The sequence below is a fragment of the Leucopleurus acutus genome (assembly GCF_964270905.1).
Source record: "Leucopleurus acutus genome assembly, chromosome: X".
In the NCBI taxonomy this organism is placed as follows: Eukaryota; Metazoa; Chordata; class Mammalia; order Artiodactyla; family Delphinidae; genus Leucopleurus; species Leucopleurus acutus.
The window spans coordinates 107,148,384-107,176,243 of NC_139148.1; the positions used below are offsets into that span (position 1 = coordinate 107,148,384).

The 27,860-nt window shown below is 38.6% G+C and overlaps 1 protein-coding gene across 1 annotated transcript in view; it reads right to left on the reverse strand.

Moving 5' to 3' along the window:
- TENM1 (teneurin transmembrane protein 1) overlaps nt 1–27,860 on the reverse strand; it is a gene marked incomplete at its 3' end in the record, with an annotated part of 801,014 nt that overhangs the window by 159,079 nt on the left and 614,075 nt on the right. Inside the window, exons 14-17 of the mRNA XM_082865351.1 lie at nt 26,242–26,427; nt 24,722–24,745; nt 22,737–22,883; nt 11,308–11,524 (exon numbers count right to left, since the gene is read on the reverse strand). Of these exons, the coding sequence (XP_082721477.1) occupies nt 11,308–11,524; nt 22,737–22,883; nt 24,722–24,745; nt 26,242–26,427 (574 nt within the window). The remainder of the gene's footprint in view (nt 1–11,307; nt 11,525–22,736; nt 22,884–24,721; nt 24,746–26,241; nt 26,428–27,860) is intronic.

A 27,860-nucleotide genomic window follows, 5' to 3' on the forward strand; every position in this document is an offset into this window, starting at 1 on the left:
CAGCTGACAGCTCTGGTCAAGAGATAGCATCGAGAAGGACTGGGCTGAGAGAGGCTATGTGAATCCTCTGCTCAGTGGTGTTGGAATCCTGCCCTGTAAATTCCTCTATGAGTTGTCAGTTGGTTCAAATCTCCAAGGGACAGAAACCTGCTGCATATGAGGTGTGGTTTCATGGTTCTCCTGACATCTTCTCCGCGGGCTTATTATACCGTAACGTTCCACAGCTGTAGACTGTGTCATTTGGGCTAAATCACTGCTGCTTCTGGGGGCGCTACTGGAATGCAAATACCTCTGAGCGGTTGGGACAAAGGGCTTATGATGCCCTCTTATCCACTGTGGCACACAATGAATAAAGGATCTTCTTTTAAGAGTGTAATTTTGGGACTGTAGTATTGGTCCTCAGTCCCTTCTGGTTATCTTTCTCTCATATACACCAGTGACTCTCAAACATGATCATGCACCAGAATCACCTGGAAGTCTTGTTAAAACACAGGCTGCCGGGCCTGCCCTCCCGTGTCCCCTGCATTGGCAGGCGGACTCTCAACCACTGTGCCACCAGGGAAGCCCCAACTCAAATATTTTTATATGAAGTTGTAAAATACTTCCAGCCTATCCCACAGCACTACTTCAAGGGTTTCAGAGACCACTTTGAGGTTCCTGTGTAACAGTTCATTTATTAGAAGCCAGCATTCTGGATTGTGAATTACGACCTTCTCATCATGAGAGTTTTGTCTGATAACTGACTACTTCAGGGAATTAAATAGTACCCCTGTGATTGGAAAGAATGAATGGTCCTCCTCAAATGCTTAATTTATGAACACTAACCCCATTATTCCTTTATATACAACTATGTAATTACAATTTGGTATTTCATAACTCAAATACATTTGAGGGTTCTAATATTCAGATATTTTGGGGGTTTCCACACATCACATGCTAGTTTTTTTTTGATGTATGTTATCTAAGCTGGTACAGTACCATGAAAACATTTACTTCTATAGCATAAACCTGTTTTCATGTTCTGCAAATGTGAATGCAGTGAATGTTCATATGCAAACCCAATAAAATCTCATTAGTTTTTAGTTAAATAGAGCAGGCTGATTTAATCCTACTCAGTTGGTCACTAGCCCAAATAAATAATACCTACCAAATGGGTAACATTAAAAGCAGCTAGGAGCATTACCCATCAACATTCTAGGACTCTGGGAAAGGTGGTGCTATTTCAAATGCAGATAGCTTTTTAAGAAGAATTATTTTCCTCATGGCTAGTGATGTTTCAAGTAAAACAAAATGGGGGCACTCACCCTGAGGTAGGGTGCCTATTTTCCCATCTGCCCTGGTAATTGCTTGTCAAAAGTAGGCTTGCTTTTGATGCCTGAAATCCCCAAAGTAATGGGAAAAAGATCAAGTGTTTTGAAGCAATAAGAAAACTGACAACACAGTCACATTTTCAGGACTGCAGAAGTGCCAGTTTGCTTCATTTAGACACATGATTATTTTTGTCCAGAATTTGAATCCAGAAATATTTGCCCTGGAAGCCCTTGTAACTCTTGAATAGTCTCAAGTTTCATTTTATTTTTTTGCTTGGTTTGTTTTTGTCCTGTTTTCCACATTACTCAAATGGTTTATCTTTGTAATCAGCCTTATGGGGTTTTGTTAACCTCATTAACCTTTCCTGTCACTTCTCTGTGAATCTGCCCTTCAAATAAATGGATAGTCGTTAAATACAGGGCAAGTCTGTCTTGTTGGCTATAGCCTGGCCATGGATTACTCTTCCCTCCAGGAGGAAAAAGTGTGGCCTAACTGTCCAGGCCAGTTCTAGCTCTGGCTTGTTAATAATCATCGATGTGACTTTTCCTAAGAAATGGGATTACTCTCAGCCTCCTTTGTTCCTTGTGGAAAGTGAGAGTGATAGTTCTTCCCTGTCTTATCCCCAGTCACCTCACAAAGATGCTGTAACAGTAAAGTAACCCAGTTAAGTGACTGTCTTTTGAACTGGACCTTTCAAATTATATTCTATTATGTACCCTATATATATATATGTAAATACATGTGTTTGTATAAATAAGATATTAAGCACTTACTATGAGTCAGGTACCATGCCAGGCACTTTTCTTATTTTATTTCACTTACCATCAATATAACCCTCCGTAGGTACTACTATTAGCCTGTTTTAAAAAATGAGGAAACTCAGAGAGGTTAAAAAAAATTGCTCAAGATAACGCAGCTAGTAAGTGGTAGAAATGGTGGACGTCTTTTGACCTGGACCCTAAATGGCCTAAGCTGTAGACTTTTTTAGTCAAGATGTAAATAATGTGGCTACAGATGAAAAGAAAGTGCTTTTCATCCACAGGATGTCACTACTTTGTAGACATTTACCAGCTGCTGAGCACTTTCTACGTGCAGGGTGTATGGTGGAGATGCACCACAAGATGTCATTTGTTCTTTCTCCCTAGACTTGCATTGACTCTGCCCTCTCCAGGGACAAGATAAGATGACAGAACTAGCTAGAGTCACTGCAAGCAAATCGTATGGCTGAGAAGTAGGTATTAAGGATTTGATCCTTTCGAATTTCAATCCTAATTGAGCAGTAAGTAAGATAGGTAAAATATTAGAAGACACCTATTCACACCGAGATAAGCTGTAGACAGCTACTGGTACTACTAGTCACCATTATTAAGCACCTCAGAACATCTGAGTTTCAAAATATCACAAATAATCAATTGAACAGCTTTTGAAAGATTTGTGCTCAGATTTCTTTGCCCAAGAGCATTTGCAAAGAAGTGAAAGTCACACATTCCTTCTTTTTTGGTACCTTTAGGTGTTGACTGCTGATTTCAGGAGCTAGCCAGCACTATAAATCTTGGAACCTTCAGCACTTTGTAAGTTTTTAAATGTGTCTTGAACATGTTTCCTGAACTTTAGCATTAGACAAAATAGTTGTCTGAAAATCAGGAGATCCCATCTTCACACACGTAACACCTTTCACATACACGAGATCAAAGTGCTTTATTAGCAAGTAGCAGAAATCTTACTTCTCACTTGGGACGACTACAGAAGTGATAAGCAAAGGAGGTTGCTTAGGAAAAGCAACATGGGAAGACAGACAGACTCACAAGGAATCATGGCAGAGCCAACCCACTCTTGGGTCCCTTTTCCAAATGTGGGCAGGTTATGTGCAGTGCCTCACTTTAGAAAGAAAGGTGAACACAAGATAGATTTGCAGGTGCTGATGCCTTAGAAAGAGCTTCCCCCAGTCCTTAGTTTATTCAATTTATTCAGCAATTGTTGCATTGTGTGTTTATCAGCCCCTAGTTGTGTACCTGGCATAATGTCTTTCACATTCTTAAGATTAAAAATACACAAAGATTTGCCGTTAGTAAGTATACTTGGAGGTCCTTAACTACTAGATTCATGAAAAAGTTAAACACAAAGCATATGAATTCAAATTTGTTCCTCGGCAAAATTATGAATGATCAGGTACAGACCTTCTGGGGGATACCTGTACATAGACTGTGAATGTTAACTCAATGAATGCTTTAATGTTATAATAACATTGCATTTCCTTATAAATATTCTAAAATATAAGCTTTCCTTACCTCCTCTTTTTCATAATTCCAAATCAGGATGTGGTTTCTACGTATCTGATTTCTTTTAGGGTCAACACTAATTGATGACAATCTGCTATTTTAAAAAATTCTTTTCATGACTTAAATGGTCGAGGGCTGTTGCTGATTTCTCTTTCAGAGGCCATTCAGTTTGTCTGAGGTATTCAGTTTTTCTCAATGTATTCCTGAAGGACAGGCACCCCATCCATTTATCAGTAAAACCTGGTACAATAACCAGTATGTAGTAATTCCTTGAGAAAGGTTTGTTCTACCTTTCTGTTTCACACAATGCCATAGAATCTTGATTCAGCGGACCCTAAAAGTGACAGCCAGGCTCTGGATTGTGTGATAAGCTGCTGCAGAAGGGTCCAGGTGGCAGGAAACATTCTTGCCAAGATCATCTAACATATAGATGAATGCTATGAGCTCTCTGCTCTAGTGCCAGAGAGGATTTCCCGGACCACTCTGTCTAAAATGGTCACTCTCTGTCCCTAAATTTTCTTTATCTCGTTTGACAGTACTTATACCTACCTGACATTTACCTTTTTCATTATTGTCAGTTTTCCTCACTAGACTGTATGGGGAAGGCAATTTGTCTGCTGTAGGCCAGAGCCTAGGACAGTGCCATTATGCGAACCAAGTAAACACTGCCATGTTCATCAATCTCAAGAGTGAAATGATTAATCTTCCCCAATGTGGATTATCTTGAAAGAAGCTGTAGGGTCTATCATTACAAATGACGCCAAAGTGTGGTTAAATGGGAAGTTTTTTCAGTGTGGTAAATGGGAATTTTTTTGGATGATTGTTTTTTCCCCTTGAATTCATCTGTTTAACACAAACATTTCAAATTGTACTAAAATTATTTATAGGCCCAGATGTCAAAGGATGAAACTTCCTGCAAATAGTTAAGCTGCTCACCGTCCAAATAAGCTTTGTATTTTTTCTTGCAAGTCATCCAGGAGCCTCCTCAAGCTCACCTGAGTCAATTAGTCCCATCCCTGAGTTTCTGCTGAAAACTTCCCGGTCAGTCTCACTTCTGTAATTGTTTAATGACTTGGTCTCATTTGCTAGAATACCTTGTCTTACATCCATTATGGTTACCTGACTGCTTCATCAAAGCAGTCGAATTTGGGACCCTGAGTTGATGAACCCCAAGCTCCCTGATGTTCCATTATCCACAGAATTTATTGCAATTTGTAATTCATTTAATTCTTTATGTATCTACTTGATGCTTTGACTGCTTCTACCACTAGAATGTAAAGGGAGTTCTGTGAATAAGGGGACTCTGTTTCTTTTGTTTACCTCCATCTGCACAGTTCCTGGCACAGAGTGGGTGACTCAAGAAATATCTGTTGAATAAATGAGTGAATACATATCCTCATCACTTTATAAAAATGAGTTGATAGGAGGATATTAGATTACATTAGAGACAGCAGAGGACTTTGGTATCTCTTGTAGAGAAATTTAAAGTTCTCAGTTACTCTGGAAATACTAATATTTCAATAAAATGTACATTTTAAAAAACAGGAATTTGTATCTGTCAAGTATGGTTATTCTTAAGTCTTCATCAAATCCGAGATCAACAGCAATGATCATCTTCCTGCAACCTTCGCCTTAACCTCATTCTTGATTTAATAACTCATTTTGCCATTCACAGGATTTCAAATGGTATACGTTCCCAGATCAACTAAGTGCAGAAAGGCATAATTTATTAAACAAGTTATGATGGTAATCATGGCTGTTGCCAGGTATCCTGAATAATGATTTCGTTACTGAATGGGGTATAGTAAAGGAAGGGAAGGACTTGGGTAGGTAAAGAGTTTGCCAAGAATGCCATGCTCAAGGCATTTGCGGTACCTCAATTAGTTTTGGGGTGCTTGTCTTTGGTTTTCTCATGAGCTGGAACAGCAAAGTGAGCCAGTTCACAGCAGTATTCCTATGACTTCCTGATATTGCTCCTTATTTTCTAATTTTTCCTTGGTTTCAAATTTTGATTATCTAGCCCACTGAAGGCAGAGAGGATTATTGATGCTTACACAAAGTTATAAATGATGTCAATTATGAACAGGCTCTGGCAGTGGTGGAATGTCTCATAAGTTAAAAAAAAAAAGAGTAATTACTTTGCTACTGTTATATAATCACTTCATCTTTTATGAATTTGTTCCTGTGCTATTTGGAGAACAGTAATCTTACCTTTAGGCTGCTTCTACATTTGGGAATTGACTTATTTGAGGTCCTAATATCATCTGTGTGTTCTAGGCAACCAAAAAGAGTTTTTCATTAGCAAATATGAGAAGAGCACTTCAATATCACTACAACTAAGCCACTCACTCATTCACTCATTTTCTTACCAATTTTCTGCCAGATGCTGTGTTCGGATCTGGGGATACAGTGGTATGGCAGATTAAGGATGGCCACGAATCCTTTGGTACTTCTCTCCGCTAGAGGTAGGATTTATGACCCTCCCTTTGAATCTGGACAAGCTCTGTGACTACTTTGATAAACAGTATATAACACAAGGGACACTGGGACAATTTCTGGACCCAGGCCTTAAGAGACTGGTATCTTGTTGTTTCCTGTCTCTTGGAACGTTACCTCTTGGAGCCCTGAGCCACCATATAAGAGCTCTGACAAACTCGAGACTGGCTGCCATGCCCATAGCAAACCCAAGTAGAGAGGCTGTGGGTAGAAAGAGGGATTCCTGGCTGCTGTCCAGCTGTTCCAGCCTCCAGCTATTTGAGTTATACCAGCTGAGAGCCCAAATATCATGGAGAAAAGAGAAGTCATCCTGGCCATACCCTGTCAGAATTTCTGTCTTTTTTCCCTACCCGGGAAAAGAAAAGAAAAGGAGAGGGGAGGGGAGGGGAGGGGAGGGGCGGGGAGGGGAGGGGCGGGGAGGAGAGGAGAAAGAAGTTTCTTTTTTCTAACCCACAGAATCATGAAATGTAATCATAATAAATTGTTTTAATCCGTTATGTTTTGGAGTAGTTTGCTACACAGTGATAGATAATCAAAACAGGGAGAGAACAAATCAGACTTGATCCTTGTCCTCAAAGAACTTAGATTTTAGCAATGAGGACAGTTCAGAACTTAAATATTGCACATCCCAGTGTGGAGCAAGAAACTGAAATACAGCAACTTCACAGAAAGTTAGCACTAGAAGAAACCTATCACCCTGCTCAACCTCTTCATTTTGTAGCGTGTTAACAGTGCTGTCATGTGCTTAGTGCTGGATTAAGTTTGGTCCCAACTCTAGAACTTTTCAACTAAGGCTAGGGATCCCACCAGGAGCAGGCACAACAGGCAGCCACACCCACACCCATACCCAGCAGCATTGCTGCAAAGTTTTAGATCTTTAAATTGTTCTTAAAACTTACTCTAAGTGACAAACAATCGTCAAATGCCTCTCAACATACACATCTTTCTCATAGAAAGTGGACATTTTGCTTCTACTATGGTGGGACCTGGGAGTTTATTACTCTAAGATGTGAGGCAGAATGTACATCAACTTATTCATGAGGTGTCCACAGGTCCCCCAGTGAACTAAGGGGGGAAATATCCTTCCATTAATGTGGTTTCTGGTTTATGTTCGGTCACTTTTTTTCTCTTTTTAAACCAACACAGCAAAGGTTCAAAAATTAAGTAAAGAGTTAAGATTGGATTTTTAAAGACTCTCAGGGAAACAGATCAGAAAGAAAAAAAACGAACACTTGTGGCCTTTCCATGAAAAGCTATAGAAGCTGTGTAGTCCAGAGGTTACGAACTCAAAGGCCAGCAGGGCCAGGCAGGACCCTGAAAGTGAGGGAAGTGAGTCAGGTGCAAGGGAAACAGTGAATGGTGAGCTAGAGAGGCATGTCATAGTCATTCCAGAGGGGTAACTGGCCCTCAGCTCTGGATGGCCTCTACCAGAGATGTCAAGCTTTGTCAATTTTCTAGAGAAAGAAGACATTCCAATTTTTATGTTAGATCTCTTAGTTTCTAAATGTTGGGCCAAACAAAATACATCTGTGGGCTGATATTAAGCAATGCCTGATGTAGACACTTGACATGGATTGATGTGGGGATCAGCCTCTCGTGGCTACAAAACAAACAAATGAGTTTGGCCAGACCTTGCTGTCAGTGGTTGCACTAACCCCGGTAGGATTTTGTTTTTTAAATGCACTTCTCCATTAGTGATGATGAGTGAAATGTCTGGCTTTGCAAATTACTGCTGTCGTTTAGTTTAATGTACTCTTGTTTTTACATATTTATAAAAACCTTTTACATTATTAATAGTGATTAAATGCTTAGACACTGAAGATCAATAATGCTTCTGTTCACCTATTTACATTATTAAAAAGTAATAAGTCATACAGGGCACGTAGAATATGTGGTTTACTTTGTAGTCATGTTTGGAGTCGACTGAAAACAAGAAACTCAGGCTACAGGGTAAAATGTATTTAAGGAAAAAATGGCAACTGACTTGGGCTTGCTGGAGACTCTACCATGGGCAAGTGGCATGTTCCCAGTGACATGACACCATCAGGGACACAGGAGGTCTAATGTTCCATGTGCTCGCACATGCCAGTGCAGCAAACTCAGAACAAGAAAGGCTAGTCTCACTTGGATGCACAGTTATTTAACCTTTATCTGTCCTTGCAACAGTTAGTCACCTGTATGCCACCATCTTTAGCTCAAAGGCCTCTGATGGTGGCAACACTCAGCAGCAAGTCCTCCATGCGCGTCACATTTTGCCAGTAGGCAAATGAGCCCCTTGGCAATGCCTTCTTCATCCACCTACTCAGCTATCACTCAATTATGTGGCAAAAGCCAAAGAGGAGAATGGTTCCCCTGATTATAGTACCTAAGTGTTCTAGATCTGTCTGAGGAGAGCAACCCCACAGTCACAGATGGATAAGGGTCATAAGTCTTCAGCAGAGCTCTCTAAGTAGCCAAAGTGGCTCAGCATAGTGGTTTAGAGGTCAGGCTCTCAGTATGAATCTGCTTGGTTTCAAATCCTGGCTCTGACACTCACTGGCTGTGACCCTGGGCAAGTGACTCACTTGAAATCTCAGTTCTCGTTTTCTCACCTGAAAAGTGGGGATCATAATGGGTGCCTACCATATCGGGTTTTTGTAAGGATTAAATGAGATAACACATGTAAAAGCTTAGTAAGAGACCTGACACATAAGAAGTGGTTAATAACAATTTACACGCAGCAAAAGGCCTGTTTTACCAGTTGTTCAAAAGTGTTCTTCTACCAAGAAGCTCATTACCATTGACTCAGAGTTTGTAAATAATGTCACTGAAATGTGTTAAAATGAGCTGGATTTCACAATATCGCTCGGTTTCTAAGTTTCTTGTGTTAACCCAGATGTCATTCATCCAGTAAAAATGAGATCTGAGTCACTAGGCTCATTTAAGGACAAGTTGAAATGGGGCAGCAGTGGTATAACAGAAAGATTATAAGAGTTGCTACAAAGAAACTTGCTGGTTGTGTGATGTTGGGCAAGTTATTTAATCTCTCTGAAGCTCAATTCCCTCACATATAAAATGCACCAAGACAATACCTACTTCACAGGGATACTGTGAGGCTAAGATGAAATAATGTATGTTTGAGAGCTGCACAAACTAAAAAGTACTATGGAGATGTAAGAGCTTGTACCTATTATTACTTATACTCTACATGATCAGAATTGGATTGATTTTATCCAGAGATAACCCGAATAACACTGCATGCATTGATTTTTTAAAGGAAATATAGTTACATTGCTTGTCCTCAACCGTTTCCCTTGGAAAAGGCCTGCACCTTTTCTGACAGATTAGACATGTGTGTCAGAGCGGAGACCACTGGAAGAAGGAGTCGTTCTGAATTCAAATGTGACTTACAGGCCAAATGATAACTTGGAGCCTTTTACAAAAGAATGAGGAAAACTCAATCAAACCAGGAGGAGGAGAAGGGCATTAAGTACCACAAGTAATAGGCTTGTTCACTCTGTGAGTGGCTGGCAACGCTGCTGAAGCATGAAGCTGAACCGCAGGGGCTGGAGTTTCCCTTCACTTTTCTAAGTTTATTGCTCAAACGCCCTCCTCTGGATCACAATGACTTGGCTCCTGTCTCTCAGGTCCTGACTTTCTCCCTTTACTTGAGTTCAGTGAGTCATTTAATACATATCTCCGTGTCATGGCGGTGGTTATTTCATTTACCTATTTTTTTTTTCTTTTGGACTGACTTTTCCTTAAGCATGAATAATGCTTTTTGTTTCCTTTGTTCGTCTGGTGTGCAATAAGTAAGGCTTCACTATCTCAAGAATTACTTTAACTACAGCCATCTGAAATTACCCCAGAGTTGTTAATGAGCTGGGGGAAATACTTCAAAACGGGGATGACTGAGTCTCTTGGGAGAAGGCAAACTTTGACTAGATCCCCTGGCAGAAAAGGCCTTTCTTGTGATGCATTGGCAGTTGGTTTGGGGTTCTGTCAAAGATTTAAAAGGTTAGAACTGCACATAATAAACATAATGAGAAAGTTTTAAGTTTCACTAACAGTTCTAGTGTACAATCTGTGAGAAGGATGCTGAGTGTTTTAAATTTCCACGCACATCGTTTTTTTTCCCTTTCCTAGTGTGTATAGGTCAAGATTGAGTTGTGATTTTCTTAGATTATCACTCATATCAATATAAACTCTTGACCGAGTTTTTCCTGGGGCCTGATAACACCCACCAGGATGCAACTGAGTGGGTGGGATGTAGACAGGAGCTCCTGGACAAATACTTTCCAAGTTTTTTTTTTTTTTAAATTTCTGTTTGTAATAGTCTAGAAGCTAGTGAAATATGAGAAACAGTCAGAGTGAAGGGAAGAGTTTATATTCCATGCTTGGGGGAGTATTTTTCTCTTTCTTCCTTTGGTCCTTGTTGTGTCTGAAGTGAACCTGCAGCTGCCACAGCTATCTTGCTACCAACCTAAGAATGAAGCTTATGCTGAAGATGGTAGAACAGAGAAATGGAAAGGACCTGGGGCCTAGATGATGTTACTGAACCCTTAGGTCAGCCAACCCCCAAGCCCAACTGCTGGACTTTCTATTCTGAGAGATAAACATCCTTATAGTTTAATAACAATATTTACACATGTTGAATTGTGGCATGAACAAGCCATGAACATTTTTAAGAGATCAGAAATGTTGACTTCAGTGACTTACTTATATCTAGTGCTAATGACTAAAATATATCATTGCTGAAGATGAAGCTGAGAACAACGAGCAAATTCATGTTATTACACTTCAAATAAGTAAGTTAGCGTTTTAAAATTTCTTCATCTTATGGGCTGGACTTCGGTCTCAGGTCTTTAGTGACAATTCATGCATTTGAGCTTGCCTAGAAGACAGATTTTCACAAGTCTTGCATTTCACATTGGGACATCAGACTCACCCAACTCATATGGAAACATTTTACACCATGGAATAAAACTTAAAATTTGGCTTTTGAAATTCAAGGATTTTTTAAGGGATCAATCCAAAAGCTGAACAATAAATTTGTAAATTATACTTCTGTTTTTGTCATTAAAAGCCCCATTTATACTTTACTACGAATAATACACATCATGTGTTGTGTGTGTGTGTGTGTGTGTGTGTGTGTGTGTGTGTGTGTGTGGGTATCTTCCTTTCACGGTTAAGGAAAAACATGACCACTGTTCATTAAGGAATAGAATAAATACATATATACCTGCTGTCAAATGAGACCTCTGGAGGAATGACATGAGTACTGTCCTTGCCAATGAGGAATTTGATTCGATCATAGAAGAGTCTCGAAGTGTGCTGAGAGAAGAGCGGCTGGCTTTGCTGAATGAGGTCAAGAGGATCTGGTGAGCCTTGGCAGAGAGGACTTACATAACAGTTGCTTTGTTGACAACAATCGGGGTCCACACAGTCAGTCAAACCATCTGAAAAAGAATTTTTGAAATTTAGTGTCAAGAGAAACAACATAGTTAATAACATGCACGAATGGAGAAATATCTAGAATATCGCCAAAGGTAATGGTCCACATTTTGAGTTTAGAATCTATTAAATTCACATGTCTCTCATGAATTATCACCCACTCTGAATTTACGTGGCACATCAGTGAAATTCAAACTATTCTGTTCATAAATCTTTCCTGAATCCTCCAGCAGTACTACATTGTTTAGCATTTGAAGAGAGTATTCTGTTAGTTATCACTCTTTTGAAGTTTCTTTCTTCCTCCGCAAGGCCATTCCTCTGGGATTGCAACTATTTCTTATAATTTTTTTGAATTTCTCACATCATGTACATTTATGAACACATAATTAACAAATGCTTGCCAACCTGAATTTGTATTTTTAAAAGATTCTCCCAATATACTTGTCTATTCCTAATTCCCACAATAGAAGCTGGTATTCTGATGGTGACAAAGTGTCTAAAGCAGGGCAGTGATTTTCAAACGTGTAGTCAACTACCTGGGGAGTTTATTAAATTTGTATATTCTTGAGTCCCGCCTATTGAAGCAGAATTTCTTCAGAGCCCAGGATTATGCCATATTTAAGCTGAGTGATTCCGAAGCATACTAAATTTTCAGAACCACTTTTTTAGGAATCTGTAGAAGTGACTAGAGCTTACTTGTTCCTAACTGCAGTTATTTGAAGCAAATACTAAGAAATTTCCAGTATATAGTGATGAATGGCTCTCTTTCATTTCCTAGGCCTTCACCATTTACTCCAGACTCCTGAATCCATGGTTGTTCCAACAAATAAATCACATAAAAGCTTCATTCTTTGGTAGAGGAATGATGTGGGACACAGGGGTTACAGGAGGAGGGGAGACTGTTGAGAACCTGATATAGTTGTCCCTCGGTATCTGAAGGTGATTGGTCCCAGGACGCCCGCGGATACCCAAATCCGAAGATGCTCAAGTCCCTTATATAAAATGGCACAGTATTTGCACATAACCTACGCATATCCTCCCGTATACTTTAAATCATCTCTAGATTACTTATAGTACCTAATACAACGTAAATACCATGTACATAGTTGTAAATACAATGTAAATGCTATGTAAATAGTTATGAGGCATGCGCCAAATTAAAGTTTTGCTTTTAGGAACTTTCTGGAATTTTTTTTTTTCCAAATATTTTCATCCGTGGTTGGCTGGATCCAAGGATGCAGAACCTGAGGATACGAAGGGCTGACTGTAGGTGCACAACACTGTGTTAGGTGCTTGGGGAGGGAAAGAGGTAAAAAAGAACCCTTTCCCTGTTTTTAGGAGCTCAGAACTTAGGAGGAATAGGTGCATAAAACAGCTGACTCTTACACTAGTTAAACCTGCAATAAGTGTTATAAGAATTACGTGCAAAGAGGAGGGGTTGGAGTGATTATTTGAGCATATGGACACTTCATTCCACACCCAATAAGCAAAAAAAGAAAAAAAAAAAAGTTAAAGCCCTTCCATGGTCCTGAAAGCAGACCAGTAGCTCTAATTCAGATTTTTTGTTTGTTTGTTTTGCGGTACGCAGGCCTCTCACTGCTGTGGCCTCTCCCGTTGCGGAGCACAGGCTCCAGATGCACAGGCTCAGCGGCCATGGCTCACGGGACCAGCCACTCCGCGGCATGTGGGATCTTCCCGGACCGGGGCATGAACTCTCGTCCCCTGCCTCAGCAGGCGGACTCTCAACCACTGCGCCACCAGGGAAGCCCTCATTCAGATGTTTAACAAGGGTAAATATAAAGATGCTCATCTTCTTGGCTTGCAGTGGAATAGGGAGGTTCAGATGGATCACCCGCTCCTTAAGGCTGATGATGAAAGTTACTGGCACCGGTTTCACACGGCTCTTTTGCTCGCTCTCTCTCCTTTACTTGGCTGCCCCTGTTGAGCTGGAGGGGGAAGCACCACAGCTGGGGGCAATGAAAGTCAGGAACACCAAGAGAGCAGGCGTTTGGAACAGTAGCCCTAGGGCACCCTGGAAATATTCTTCCCCACATGAGGTCCTTTCAAATTCCCTGTACCATAGACACTACTTTGATTTAAAATGCAGTTTGCTGCTTTCTGGCCTCTACCCTGTTTGTTCAGTGTAGTTCTGCCCCTGATTTTTACTTCTCTGTATATATATTTCTTTTTCACTGATGAATAACTTTTGTGTGCATTAGTTTCCCTAAGAAGTTCCCTTCTGCTCCCCTTTCTCCCCTCATTCAGCAAATTACATTAACAGATTTTCTATAGATTTTAGATGCCACTATCACCTCTCTCTCCAATACATTGTTCTCAGCCTCCTATTAGCACATTATCTCTTTACTCTGCCAATTAAACATCTGGATGTGCTGGAAAGCTGGCAAAAATATCAATCTGATTTAAACAGTTTTCTGATGTCTGGAATTGATGCATAATATACTAAACAATGAAAAACTGCTTTTCAGATGGCCAGTCACCTTTATCTTTCAATCGGCAGCAAGTGCAGTAGTAATAATCAGATTGGGCATTCACAGGTTTCGACCTGTCAACCACACAATTCTAACTTATTTTTGAAAAGAAATAGATTTTAAATAAATAGTAATGCCCCAACGATCTTCAAAACCGGATTCTAAAACTAAACACAGAGCCAATTCAAAATTGGGACTCACATTCTCATCTAGTTATGTGCTATAAATTCCAAGTTAATGTTTCATATTCACTAATTGCCTATTATACAGGGCTGACCCTCTAAGACCTCTGTTTTCTGAGAACAGCAAGACTTCTGTTGAATCTAGAAAGGCTGCAGGCAAGCAGACCAATAATGGTATGCAACCCCGAATTATAATTCATAGGTAAGCCCAGTACATGGGCAAAGATCTACTTACCAATTATCACATTGGATAACACTCCGTACAGTATGTCTAGACTGTTACAAAGAAGTGCAAATGATATCACACTGCTTGTGTGGGTTTCCTTTTTTCTTTTTCTTTTTTTTTTTTGGCTGTTAATGGTTCTTTTATCACCCTGAATTGGAAGCTGTGGCACCCTTGACAGCCAGGCTCAAGGTGTCAGATATGGACATATCAAATGTTAGCTTACTTTACTTTTAGGGCCTGTTCCCTTTAAAGGAATAAAAATAAAAGCTAGCAAAATAAAAGGGAGGTTAAATTGTCTTGAAGGACTAAACAGGGCATTCACTGGTCCTAGCTTTGCCAGCCAGTTAGGGACTATGCCAGCTGGCTCAGTTGGGGTTGATGAACGTCAAGGACACTGGTTTCTTCTGTACATGATCAAGTCACTCACTATTAAACTTTTACCTACTAGATGTATGCCCTTGGTTGAAAGCAGGATTGGACAAGGGAATATGAACAATATAGGGAAAACCCACGTTTTCCTAATCCTTAAAATGAATTTACAAATATATATCCTCTTAGGGACAGCACCCATATTATCACCTTGATAAAAACGGACAGCTAGTTCCATGGCAGGCTATCCAAAAGGATTTGGCACCACGCATAGATTAGTTAATATTTGTCAGGTATGGCACTAGGTACATCCTCATGTAGTATTTTAACTAAATCCTTGTGACAACCCTGTTAGGTAGACATTCTCATCTCCATTTTACAAATAAAGGAAGGGAAGCTGAATGTGGTTGGAAGAAATATGGGAGTCATATTAACACCCAGTGCTCTGACTACAAATCACACGTCCAACATCACCATCCAAGACATATGACTAGTACTACTGACCTAGGCTGTAAGACCTCCAAGTGACTGATCAATGTAGGATTTAGAACACATGAAGTGGTTAAGGTGAAAGAATCAGACGACTTTGATTCTAATCTTGACTTTGCCACTTACAATGTACACGATCCTGGACAAATCAGTGCAACTCCTGGATTCTCAGTTTCCTCATCTACTAGATGGGATGAGTAGAATTGTCGTAAGGATCACATGCTCTCATAATCATATCAGCATCGTGCTTAGAGTTTAGTAGCTAGCACTCTCGATAAATGTTAGCTCTTGCCATTAACCAAATTATAGACTGTACAGGCTACAAGGAGTCTAGGGATAGAGTCCTGGGGTAGATGCCAATGGTCTGCAGTGGCAGCTGAAAATGTTCAGACTCACTTTTATTTAAGTTGCCTTATCACTGGCCAGAGGGCAGTTAACTTTTCTGTAGCATATTCAGGTCGTTAGAATGTGTTCATTTTGTGAACTCTGCTTGGTTAGGTTGTCAGATAGGTAGGAATCTAAGTGGCTCTAAACAGACACTAATGCTACAGTAAATCTTTATTCATTGAATTTCACAAATTCAGAATTTGTTATCATTTGGACAGGGGCTGGACTGAAGCTTAACCTTTTCAGCATCGATAGAATAGAGCGTCTACCAAGCAAATTAATAGTGAAAAAGAAACTGAAGGGCTGATCATTCCAGTGATTCAGTTGAACAAAATCTTCTCGGGCATTTTAGAAACCTACAAACAATGGACTCATTACAAATCATTCATAAATTTTTACTAAAGCAGGCCCTCTACTAGGCACTCCTGGTAGCTTAGTTGTTGTCATTATATGCATTGAAGGTAATATGACTGTATTTCCTTTGGAAATAGTCTCTAATTCATCTTTTTTCATTTATTCAGGCTGACTTTCACCCTAGTATTTTGCTGTATTGGTAAAAAGAAAGTGTGAGAAGTTCAAGTGCACTTAGTACTGGAACTGCCCAAATCATTGTTATTGCTATAACCTATACATTTACTTTTTCTGCATCAGGAAAGTAAATTGTTTATATGCCACTAATGTTCACGTCCTCCCCACCTGCCATCAATGGCTTCCCAAATCGCTCAGAATAAAAGCCTGTGTCCTGACCAAGACCTACTTCCTCACAGTCTGGTTCTTTACTGTCTCTCTCTTACCTCTCTGACCTTACCTCCCATTACCGTATCCCACAACCCCCTTCCCCACTGTTCCTACGCCTGGAATCTTCTTTTCTCCAATGTCAGTATGGCTCACCCCTCACCTCCTTTAAGTCTTTACTCAATTGCCACCTTCTCAGTAAGGCTTCCTCTGGCCACATTATTTAAAATGCCACCTCTGTCGCACACTCCCTATCCTTTTTTAACCTGCTTAAAAAACAATTTCTCCATAACACTTACCATCTTCTATCAGACTATTTAAAAAAATTTTTAGTTTAATGTCTGCCTCTCAAAACTAGAATATAAGATCCATGGAACACGGATTTAGTCTTTTTTATTCATTGCTATTTCCTCAATGACTAGAATAGTGCCTGACCCCAAGTAAGCTTTCAATAAATATTTATTGAATGAATAAATGGATGTCTTAAAAGTCCTATTTTTAGGACATTTATAAATGCACCTAGAGATTAATAAACGTTCAATGAATGCATCAAAATATGTTAAGTTACAAATAGATTCTTCATTGATACCACATCTTTATCACACACTTTATATTACTGTATTTCAAACATTCTCATTCATTTTCAACACTACAAAGTAGGAAGATGTCAAGTATTACTAGTCTTAGTCGATAAATAATGTGACAGATCCATTATAGAGGGGTTAACTGAGTTATAGAGTTTAGATGTTCCAACTTCCACTCGTATCTGGAATCACTTGGCAGTTTAGGCTCTCATAACTAAGTGATGATCTTCTAATAAATGGGTTCCTTGGAAATGAGGGGGGTATGGTCAGAAGAGAATAATTAGGAATATGCTTTCTGTTGCCAGGTCTTTTTTCCCAGCCAAATCTTAAAAGTAAATGCAGAGAGGGGCCCTTAAACAGAGCAAATGTTACCAATTCATTGCTCCTTCTATTTCATTTTCCTATTTATTAAACCCTGCAGCATGCTGGTGACATTCAAAACATGAGGCTTATTGATCCATGAGCTTATATGTGTTCATAATTCACCCATGGTGCTGATTTCTAGATCTAGAAACACTGCATCATAAAACAGGCTTGCAAATAGCTATTGTTCTTAATGAATGGTGACTTGTTATGAAGAATGATTCCTGGAAGATCATTCTCTTTTAGGCAATTAACTTATTGATTTTACCAATGAATATGAATATAGACCACCGGAAGAGTTTATATAAGAGAAGCTTGGACAAACATGTGACAAACACTTAAAAGATCAGGGGGAAAAAGAGTGTTTTGATTAAACACTCTTATTGTACGTCTTTTTAACCTCCGTGACAATCGTTCCACAGTATCAGAAGTCACCTTCCTTCCTCTATGACTTGAGGGACTAAACTGTAATCTTTGATAGCTGAAGATCTTTAAAAATTTACAATGTTCTGTATAATCAGGCCAGTGCCTACCTTTATATTCTCATCTCCCACCAATCTCTCCCTGACTCATTGTATTCCAGCCACAATGACTTACCTTTCACTTTCTAGAAGAGTCTAGTATATTTCCACCTCAGGGCATTTGTACATGCTGTTTCCCTGGCCTGGAACATTCTTCCCCTGACTCATGTGAGGCCTCCCTTGCCATATAGACCTGGTTAGGTCCTGCTATACATGTTTATAGCACTGTAAAAACTTTACAGCACTCTAAACAATTGTAAATATATAGTTATTTGTGTGGTTTCTTGTTTAGTACCTAAACCATAAGCTCCATGAAGGCAGAAACTTGTTGGGCATTTTCTCCTCAGTGTCAAGCACAATACTCGGCACAAAGTAGTCATGAATGAATGGAAAATTGGGTGCCCAATCTGAAATGTTTGGCTGAAAGGTAAATAACTCTTTGAGTCAAACATTTGGATCAGCGCTATCCAATAGAACTTTCTCCATTGATAGGAATGCTCTAGATGTGCACCAACACAGTAGTCACTAGCCTCATGTGACTGTTGAGCACTTGAGATGTGGCTAGTGCAACGGAGAAATGGAATTTTTAATGTTATTTAAATTGTATTTAAAGAGTCATATGTGGCTAGTGGCTACCACATCAGACAATGCAGATTTTGGTATCTCCAAATAGATGTCGGATGGTCTATAAAACTTAGCCAAAGAATACAAAGAAGTTGGAAACTTTTATGAAGTCCAACTTATCATTTTTTTCCTATTGTGGTTTCTTTCCTAGCTTTTATGTTTAAGAAGTCCTTTCCAATCTTGAGATCTACCATCTATGTTTTCTTCTAATTGTGTTTGAGTTTTCTTTTGCCTTCAACTCATTAATCAGCTGCAGTGTTTTTATTTATTTTATTGTTTTGGAATAAGATATGAATTGAAAATCTAAGTTTTTTTTTTCCTTAATAGTTGTCTCAGCACCACCTATTTCATAATGTTTCTTTTCCCCAATGATTTTTGATGCTGGTTTTATAATATCCTAAATATTTGTACTGGGGTGTGTTCCTGAAGCTTTTATTCGGTTGTACTGATCTGTCTATGCTTACATCAGTACCATTTTGTTTTAATTATCATAGTTTTAAAATATTATTTTAACATCTGATAGTTCTAGCTTGCTCTCACTATTCTTTGTTTTAGCTATTCTGATTCAGTTAATATAATGTCTAAACTTTTTTCTCATGTCAATTCATGTGTGCATGTAATGTATGGTGATTATATTTTTCAAACCCTAAATCAGGACACATGATGAACACATGAAAAATGTGGTCACCATAAGGTTAAGTCTCCTCTTCCAAGCACAAGGTTGTGTCCATGGTATGTGCTTTTGACTAAAGGGATACATGAGGTCAAGACATTTGATAGATTTGTGACTTCTGTAGTAATTAGTTCTTAAATATACAATGTAAAAGACAGTTTTCAATTTTTTTGCATGTTAAGAAAAAAATCCAAGGGTTATTTGTTCTTAGCTCTGTTTTTATTATTCAAGGAGCTCTTAGGTAGCTCCTAGACCTGTGTCACCCACATATTCAATGAGCCCAACTAGTTACTAAGAGTCACAATGCATTGAATCAGAGTGTAACTAAAGTCAAAGCTTCAGGAAGTAGCAGTAATACTAATGAGTATTCAAAGCTGATTAGAATGCAAAAAAAAAAAAATCCTGCCATTCTGTAAGTAACAGCAATGATATGTAGTAATCAGGAAGGAGCTACTTGAAGCAACTGCTTGAAAGTGATTTTTTTTTTTTGACTGGGAAGATTTCTTAAGAATTAACATTTAAAGAATTAGGACCACTTTTTTTTCCCCCAAAAGGTTCAATTGGCACTTTCTGATTTAATTAAAACTCACACACATACATGCACAAACAAGTATGCAAATATTAATCATTAGGCATATACTATCATTCTGGATGGCTGGAAATGAATCCAGCCATTCTGGATAGCTGGAAAGCTGAGACCACCAAATGCAGGGCATTTAATATATTCTTAGGGATGTTACTTAAACAGTATAAAAATGGATTTATTGTCCAAAATCTTAGTCATGAGGCTTTCAGAGGTTATTTAATCCATCTTTCCATCTCAAAGTAGAACTAAATATTTATTTGTCATCAGTATCATCTTAATCCTACCAAATGAAAAAATGGTAATTGAATATCTCAAGGAGCCTCCCCCTGCTACTCCCTAAAGAGACAATCATAAAAGTACACTAAACTCACATCAGCGTCTTTGATTTTTGATTCCCACGTAGATACACAATTTTAAAGGAATGTTCATAGGTCAATACACATTCAGCAACATCTTCTATACCTTTTGTATCTATATATGCCACAGATATTGAAAATTGATAATCCATTATTTCATTAATATTTAATTGATCCATTCCTTAAACATTTTTGGCTCCCTTGAGGTGACCTTGACGCCACAGAAAATGCTTGATAATTATTCAATTATTTTTATCAAGCTGTACTTTATTAAGCAGGAAACTTATTTTAGCTCAACCCTGAGTCAGAAATTATACTTGGGACTTCCCTGGTGGTACAGTGGTTAAGATTCTGCCTGCCAATGCAGGGGACACAGGTTCGAGCCCTGGTGCAGGAAGATCCCACATGCCACGGAGCAACCAAGCCCGTGCGCCACAACTACTGAGCCTGTGCTCTAGAGCCCGTGAGCCACAACTACTGAAGCCCGCGTGCCTAGAGCCCATGCTCTGCAACAAAGAGTAGCCCCTGCTCACCGCAACTAGAGAAAGCCCGCGTGCAGCAACAAAGACCCAACACAGCGAAAAACAAATAAATAGAGAAGGAAAGAAAGAAAGAAATTATACTTGCATAGGTTGTTAATGTATTTTCTGAGCATAACATTTTAATCAATATATCAATTGAGAAATCTCCATTACTGCCTCCGATCTTTTTTGGAATGAAGCAGACCACCTAGGTTTACACCCTGGCTCTATCGTTTACTTTCTATATGATCTTGAGCAATTTATTTCTAATTTGTAAAGTAGTGTTAATAGTAGTTTCTACCTCATGAGGATTAAGTGAAATTATTCACATAAAGGACTCAGCACAGTGCCTTGTACATAGTAAACCCTGAATACAAGTGAGCTAATATTATTAGTAATTATATTGGGCATATAACTATGGACTCTGGGTCATACTTAACATGTAACAAGGAAACAATATAGACAGGATATAATTTAGTGCTTGATTGTATGGTGCATATGATAAACACCATGGTAGGCTGGGGTGGTGGATGTCAGAGGTATCATGGGAAATATGGCTTGAGTTGGGACTTAAATGATGAACTGAGAGTGATGGGTGTAGAAGATGAGTCTTGAAAAAAACAAAAAAAGAAAATGAGTCTTGGCAGACCACAGAAGTCAAGTAAATGGTTGATTAGTGTACCATTTAATTGAAAATCTCACTCTGGCCTCCCCAACAAAAATTTCAAATTAGATAGGAAGTAAACAGTCTCTTCAGAAAATGGTCTGTTATCCTAAATTTAGTGTGTGTGTGTGTTTGTGTGTGTGTTTGTGTGCACGTGTGCGTTGATTGGTGTAGTTTATCATCCTTTAAGTAGTGCACATGAATTATCTTGTTTAATTCTTATAACAACCCTATTAGACAGTTATTATTATTATCAGCCCCATTTTGAAGATAAGGAAATTGAAGCACAGAGATAGCAAGAAACTTTTCCCAAACCCTACAGCCAGAAGTACATAGCAGAGCTAATATTTGACCCCAGAAATTCTAACTTCAAAGCCCTGTGCTCTTAATCAGAAAGTTGCTTCTACTTAAAATTCATAAGGTCTTATAACTTTTAAAGGTAAACTGTTAGCCAGAACAATAAAAGAGGACACTTTTACACCCAATTTGGTGCTTAAACGATGACTGCTACCTTATTGTTTTAAGCCCCATTTGGATTCAAATGACAAGGTATATAATTGTCTAAGCACAAATAGAAACCTTGAGGAGTCAAATTTAACAACCTACTTCATTTTAAGTCAATATACAGAAATTAGAAATAAATTTTTTTGTCAATTTCATGTTTTATTGAGTAGAAAGTAAGAGGAAAGTGAGGATTTGTTGTTTTAGGCTCATTCAGAGGTGATTTGGCTGTTTTGAGGCCTGACTGTACAATGTATTAGATGCCTTTGTTTGCTTGATTAAAACAGAAGTGGTTACCCGGAGGCCTTGGAGCTACATACGGCTTTCTAAAACATGTGCAGCTCTTGAATTAAATGTAAAATACTCTACTGTGAATTGTCATGATGCTGTGTCCTTTGAAAGATGTAAAGTGGTACTAAAAGGTAAAGACACAAGAGGGAGCTCTAAATAACTAAGAACAAAGAAAACTACCTCACGATGTGTACAGTGCAAGCTACACTAGCATCTGACAGTTTAGACAGTGGTACGCTGATTTAATTTAGTAGAATAAATGCCACAGATATGGGAGGCAGCATGGTTGTAACAATTAAGAAAACAGAAACTGAAGTCATATAGCCCTGAATTGGAACCTTGGTTCTGTTACTTTCTAGCTGTGTGATCCTGGAAAAGTCACTTACCATCCCCACTCCAAGTATTAGTTTTCCCATTTGTAAACAAGGAAAATAGTACCTATACCTGATAACGTTATTGTGAGAATTAAATGAGATATAATACATGGAAAGAGTTTGGAGTATTGCCTGGTTACTGTAAATATTCAATAAATTGAGATTTACAAAATAGTATGACTTTATAAGGATTCCTAATTTTCACTCTTGGCCAGATTGGTCATCACTGTGCTAGAGGCTGGGCTATTCCTTTCTTTTATGAACATTTAATAAATGACTCACCTCCATCATTGTCCAAGTTATCTCCACAAAGCATTTCCATGACAACATTGCAGCCTGTCCCACTCCAACCCACCTGACACACACAGTGCCAACCATTTTGATCCAGGGTACATCGCCCATTTCCAAAGCAGAGCCCTGGGCAGCCATCTGAAAAGACAGCAGAGAGTAACAAATTCAGAGACATCAGAATGGGTTTGGCCAACAATGATGTATCTGCCTAGAGGGAAAAATCGAATCATCTGGGCTCCATTCAGATGAGGTGTTGAATAAATGGAAGAGGAGCTTGCTTGCTTATACCACCTTCCCAGGGAACTTGTTATCCCTTACTCTGCTGTGCTTTTCCTTAGAGAGCCAATTAAACGTTATTAATGCTAACCCCAATTCCCAACCTCTGATTCAGACAGGATAAAAACTATGATGGGGACAAGACATGTTTTTTGTTTCTTTTCGAAAAAGGTATCTCCTCATCTCAATCAAAACTGGATGGATGATATTGTATCTAGTTATGACCAAAAAGTTGGGAAAAGACAGCAGTTTCTATGAAGAGATACTTCTCCTAACAACTGCTACTCTGTGCTGATTTTTCCCTTGTGATATGTTGCTTCAGGACTTAGGTATGTTGGTATACAGTTCAGACCATTAATTGCCCACATGGTGCCTTAGAAATGTGCTGCAGTTGCTTTACACCTATTCAGCTCTTCTCTTCAGGATTATTATTGATCTGAAAGCTAAGGATTGATTTTTTTACTTATCTGGTATCTCTCTCAGAAACTAGCATAATAGTATACCTGTAGTAAGTGCTCAACAAATGTTTATGGAATTAATGCACACCAAATTTAGACTTTCAGAATTCTAGAGAATAATTGGATAAATATAGTCAAGAGGAAATTATAATGCTTAAATGACTTCTATCCATTGATAACCCTAACCACAAACACTCACGACGGTCTCTATTTAGACTTTTAATTTCTCAGGGATGACCTACTCTTTCTACCAGTGGTTCAGAGATAGGCTATTCCAAAGGGCAACTCTGCATGTCCCAAGTGCTCAGTGGGCAGATGAACAGAGAGAGCAATAATGGTACATAGCTTCTGGAAATTTCCCCAGTAGCAACACAGGACCAGATCTGGATTTTACAGGAGAGAGTCCAATCAATATTCTTTCCATTTTCTGTCTTTGAAAGAAAATTCCAGAAGTATAAAAAGCAAAAGAATTTTTTAAAAAATCTGTAGAAGTAATCCAGTGTTTCTTGCAAATGGTTTTCCTAGCAACTCTCAACAGACCAGAGGAAGAAAAGACTTTAAAATAAAATGACAGATGGCTGTTAGAAAATATGAAAAGATTATATATATATTCCTCACGCACATGTATAAGATTAAGAAAGAAATTTATCTAGTTCCATTCTCATGCACATACAGTGGATAAAGAGAAATTAGGGATAATTTGAGTACGACATTTTCAACCTTCTGAGGCTGAGGTAATGAAAGGCACCAGGAAATCTGACAGAAAAACCCTTGCAGTCTCTATCGTATGCAGATCCCTGGTGGGGATGGATGATGAGGTACTAACAGGGGAATAATTCTTCTGCCCTTGTAAGGATATTCTACAGGGACTTAAAGCTATATTGTTATGTTAGACAGAAAGTTCAGCTGTCTACCTAAACCTAGTTTATTTAATAATTACCTCTCTGTCATATAAACAGACACACACACACACACCCCTCGACATCAAGACAAAGAAAAATAATTCTTAAAACTGCTTATCAGTCTATTAAACTCTACGGCAAAAAATGAATCTTTGATATTGGGAAAGCAAATTACTTTTAAGTCTATTACAGCATGAACCTGACAATATTGCACTTAAGTAAGACTGCCAACATTAAAAACAACAAACAACACCCAAATCCCACCAACACTTCCTTTCCCACATGCATATTTTCGGTTTAAAATATTTTTCTGTTATAAAACTAGAGAGAACGGGCTTACCTCGGACAGCATCTAAGTAGTGAGCTAAAAAGGGGGGAAAAGAGTGATTGAATGAATTTCTGGGAGACCAAAGCTATACAACAAGTACTAATGGTTTACCATCTGTTGCCTGGGAGAACAGCAAACTGTGAATTCTGAAATGCCTGCAGCTCAAAAGTTAGTACACTGGCCTGTGTGGTTTGTGAATAATATTTTCTGTGGGAAAGATATTAATGGCTTTTCTGTAAGAAACTCTATTAGGCTTCCTAAAAAATGTCATATTTCATTAAAAGTATAAGAACTGCATTTTTACATTTCAGTAATAACTCATGAAGGAGTGCTAGCTTGAACTTCTTATTAGTAATATCTTTAGAAGGGAGTTCTGGAGTAACCACCTTTGGTAATCATGACAATATTTAAATCCTCCTATGTGAAGGCAATAAACTTACTCTAGTGCAGGAATGTAATTACTTAAGCTGCATCTGAATCTCACCCCTCACCACCTTTTTAATGAATCTTAAGTATTTTCCACAGTCACAGAACAAGACTGACTGTAGTTGAGTAGTAATGCAGTTTATTAAAATTATGTTATATATATTATATATACTACACATTACTTTGGCAGGTTCCAACCATTATAACAAAAATCACCTAAAAATGAAAGCTGTAGTACAGTCTAGAAGGGAAAAAAAGCCCATAAACAATGAACTGTGTATCCAGAGGCCCATGCTTGCTTTTGCACTGTATGAATTCTCTGTGTGCTCATAGAATGACACTGGAACATTCTGTTACCCACTTTCCTTAGCTGAACAATGGTAATCATACTTGTCCCTCTGTATACGCAGGGAACCTTGGTGGCAGATAGTGTTTTTTATGGTGAGAAGACCACGTGATAGATTAATTATTACATAGACTTTCTCACACCCACAGGTGTTCTCCCAGGAAGCAGCCTGAAAATTAGTGAAATTGGTGACAAGGGACGAGAGAGGGTGGATGCCTCGGTACGAACTCTCTATACTACCCAATCAACAATTCAACACAGATGTTCTATTGATAGCAGGTCAGGAGTGTCTTCCTTATACACATTAAAGACAGCCCTTAATGATACTGAATGGCCCCTGATAAAGTAGTCCCATTTAATGAAACTGCCTCTAAGTGCTTTCAACCAAAACAACCTATACTTTTCAAAAGGAAAAATGGCCAGTGAATGTTAACTTTACAACAAAAGCACTTTTCTTATTAACTAATGACACTATATTCTAATGTATCATCTTTCATTTGAGTAACTCAAAGCACTTGAAAGCAGAAAATATAAAGAATAATGAAGTAATGAGAAAGGAAAAGACACAGAAATAAGTAAGATATTATCAACAAAACAGGAAACCTCCCAGTTAAGGAAACTTTCAAACTTATGGCCAGCCCTCCTACTTCTTCCCTCTTCCCATCTCAAATTCTACAAACAGCTTGGTGATTGACTTGCTAGACTGCTTTACTTCTTCAATTCATCCAATTTACTTTGTTCAAAGTATGGTGGTACTTACCGATTGTACAGTGGTCGCCCTCCCATCCAGGGCTACACTCACATTTTCCATCTTTGCATTGGCCATGCTCAGCACAATGAGAATGACAGGAGCGTTCTTCACATGTTGGTCCTACCCAACCTTCTTCGCATTGGCAAATTCCCCTTGAGCAGACTCCATGGCTACCACACTCCATGGTACAGAGCTCTGTGGGGAATTCAAAGAAGATGTACTTACATATTTTATTACAACCAGAGTCTACTCTTTCAAAAACACATTAGAATTATCAAAATCTCAGTCTATACCTGTATTTAAAATATATAATCAAAATGGCACAAAGCCCTCTAGCATCTGAGTGAATGTACAAGGAACTCTGTTAAAAAAGGTAGTTAGGGCTTCCCTGGTGGCGCAGTGGTTGAGGGTCCGCCTGCCGATGCAGGGGACACGGGTTCGTGCCCCGGTCCGGGAAGGTCCCACATGCCGCGGAGCGGCTGGGCCCGTGAGCCATGGCCGCTGAGCCTGCGCGTCCGGAGCCTGTGCTCCGCAACGGGAGAGGCCACAACAGTGAGAGGCCCGCGTACCGCTTAAAAAAAAAAAAAAAAAAAAAAAGGTAGTTATATCTCTATGTATAAAATAAACTCTAAATCATATTGCTTTTGAGCAGTCCACAAAATGATAACAGCACTCAAGGCTTAGAAATGAAGTCAGTGCCAGACAAATGTCAAGTGGTTTTCACTAAACATTCATTAAGATTACAGGTAATGTTGTAGGGATTTTGTGATGCTACAAGAAATCACTGGGGAAAACACACAGTGCCCTAATTTCATTCGGGTTTTACAATCAGAAAGATGATAACTTTCTAATAAAATTCATAATATACAAGAGGTAAAGCTGCCAGTGACAGTAATCAACTGCTTTCTCTGATCATACTAACAATATTTGCATTTATTTTAAGGATTTAAAATGACTCTTGGTTGATTAAAATACACAGTCTTCTTATCTCAAAATGCCATTCAATATTTAGCCAATATAATCAAGGTGTATTATTAGCTCTGCCCAGTTTCTCTCTTCTGTATCCCTGACTTTTTTTTGAGAAACACTGAATATTAATAAAATCATGACAGTAGAAAACCAAAATAAAAGTTTGGTTAGCTTGTTTCTTCATAAAATTCCCTTGCTGGAGGAGCAGAAGGGAGATAAAAGCCTATCGAAAGAATGCAATAGGTTTTGGGTACAATTGGCCACATCCTTGAATGAAAAAGAGGGTGTGCTGGAAGCCAAGTTGTCTATCTTTCATAGTCTTAAATTCTGAAACTGGTTTTATATATTGACAGATATTGACATATGATGATGTAAGTATTACCCTATATTACATGTAACAAAGCTCTTCATATGTAACAAAGGTTTCTATACTATAGGTAGCAGAGTTATTTTTCAGTAGGTGAGAATATTCTTCTGATAAAGCCATGATTATGAATTTTATTACTATCTGGATCAATATATTCACTAATTCATTCACAAGTATTCTTTGAGGGTCAAGATTTCATAGAAAGAGTAAACGGTTTGGAATAAGAATTCCTCTGCATAAAAGCTGCGTATCCTTAGGCAAATTACTAACATGCTTTCTTAATCTCTGCTTG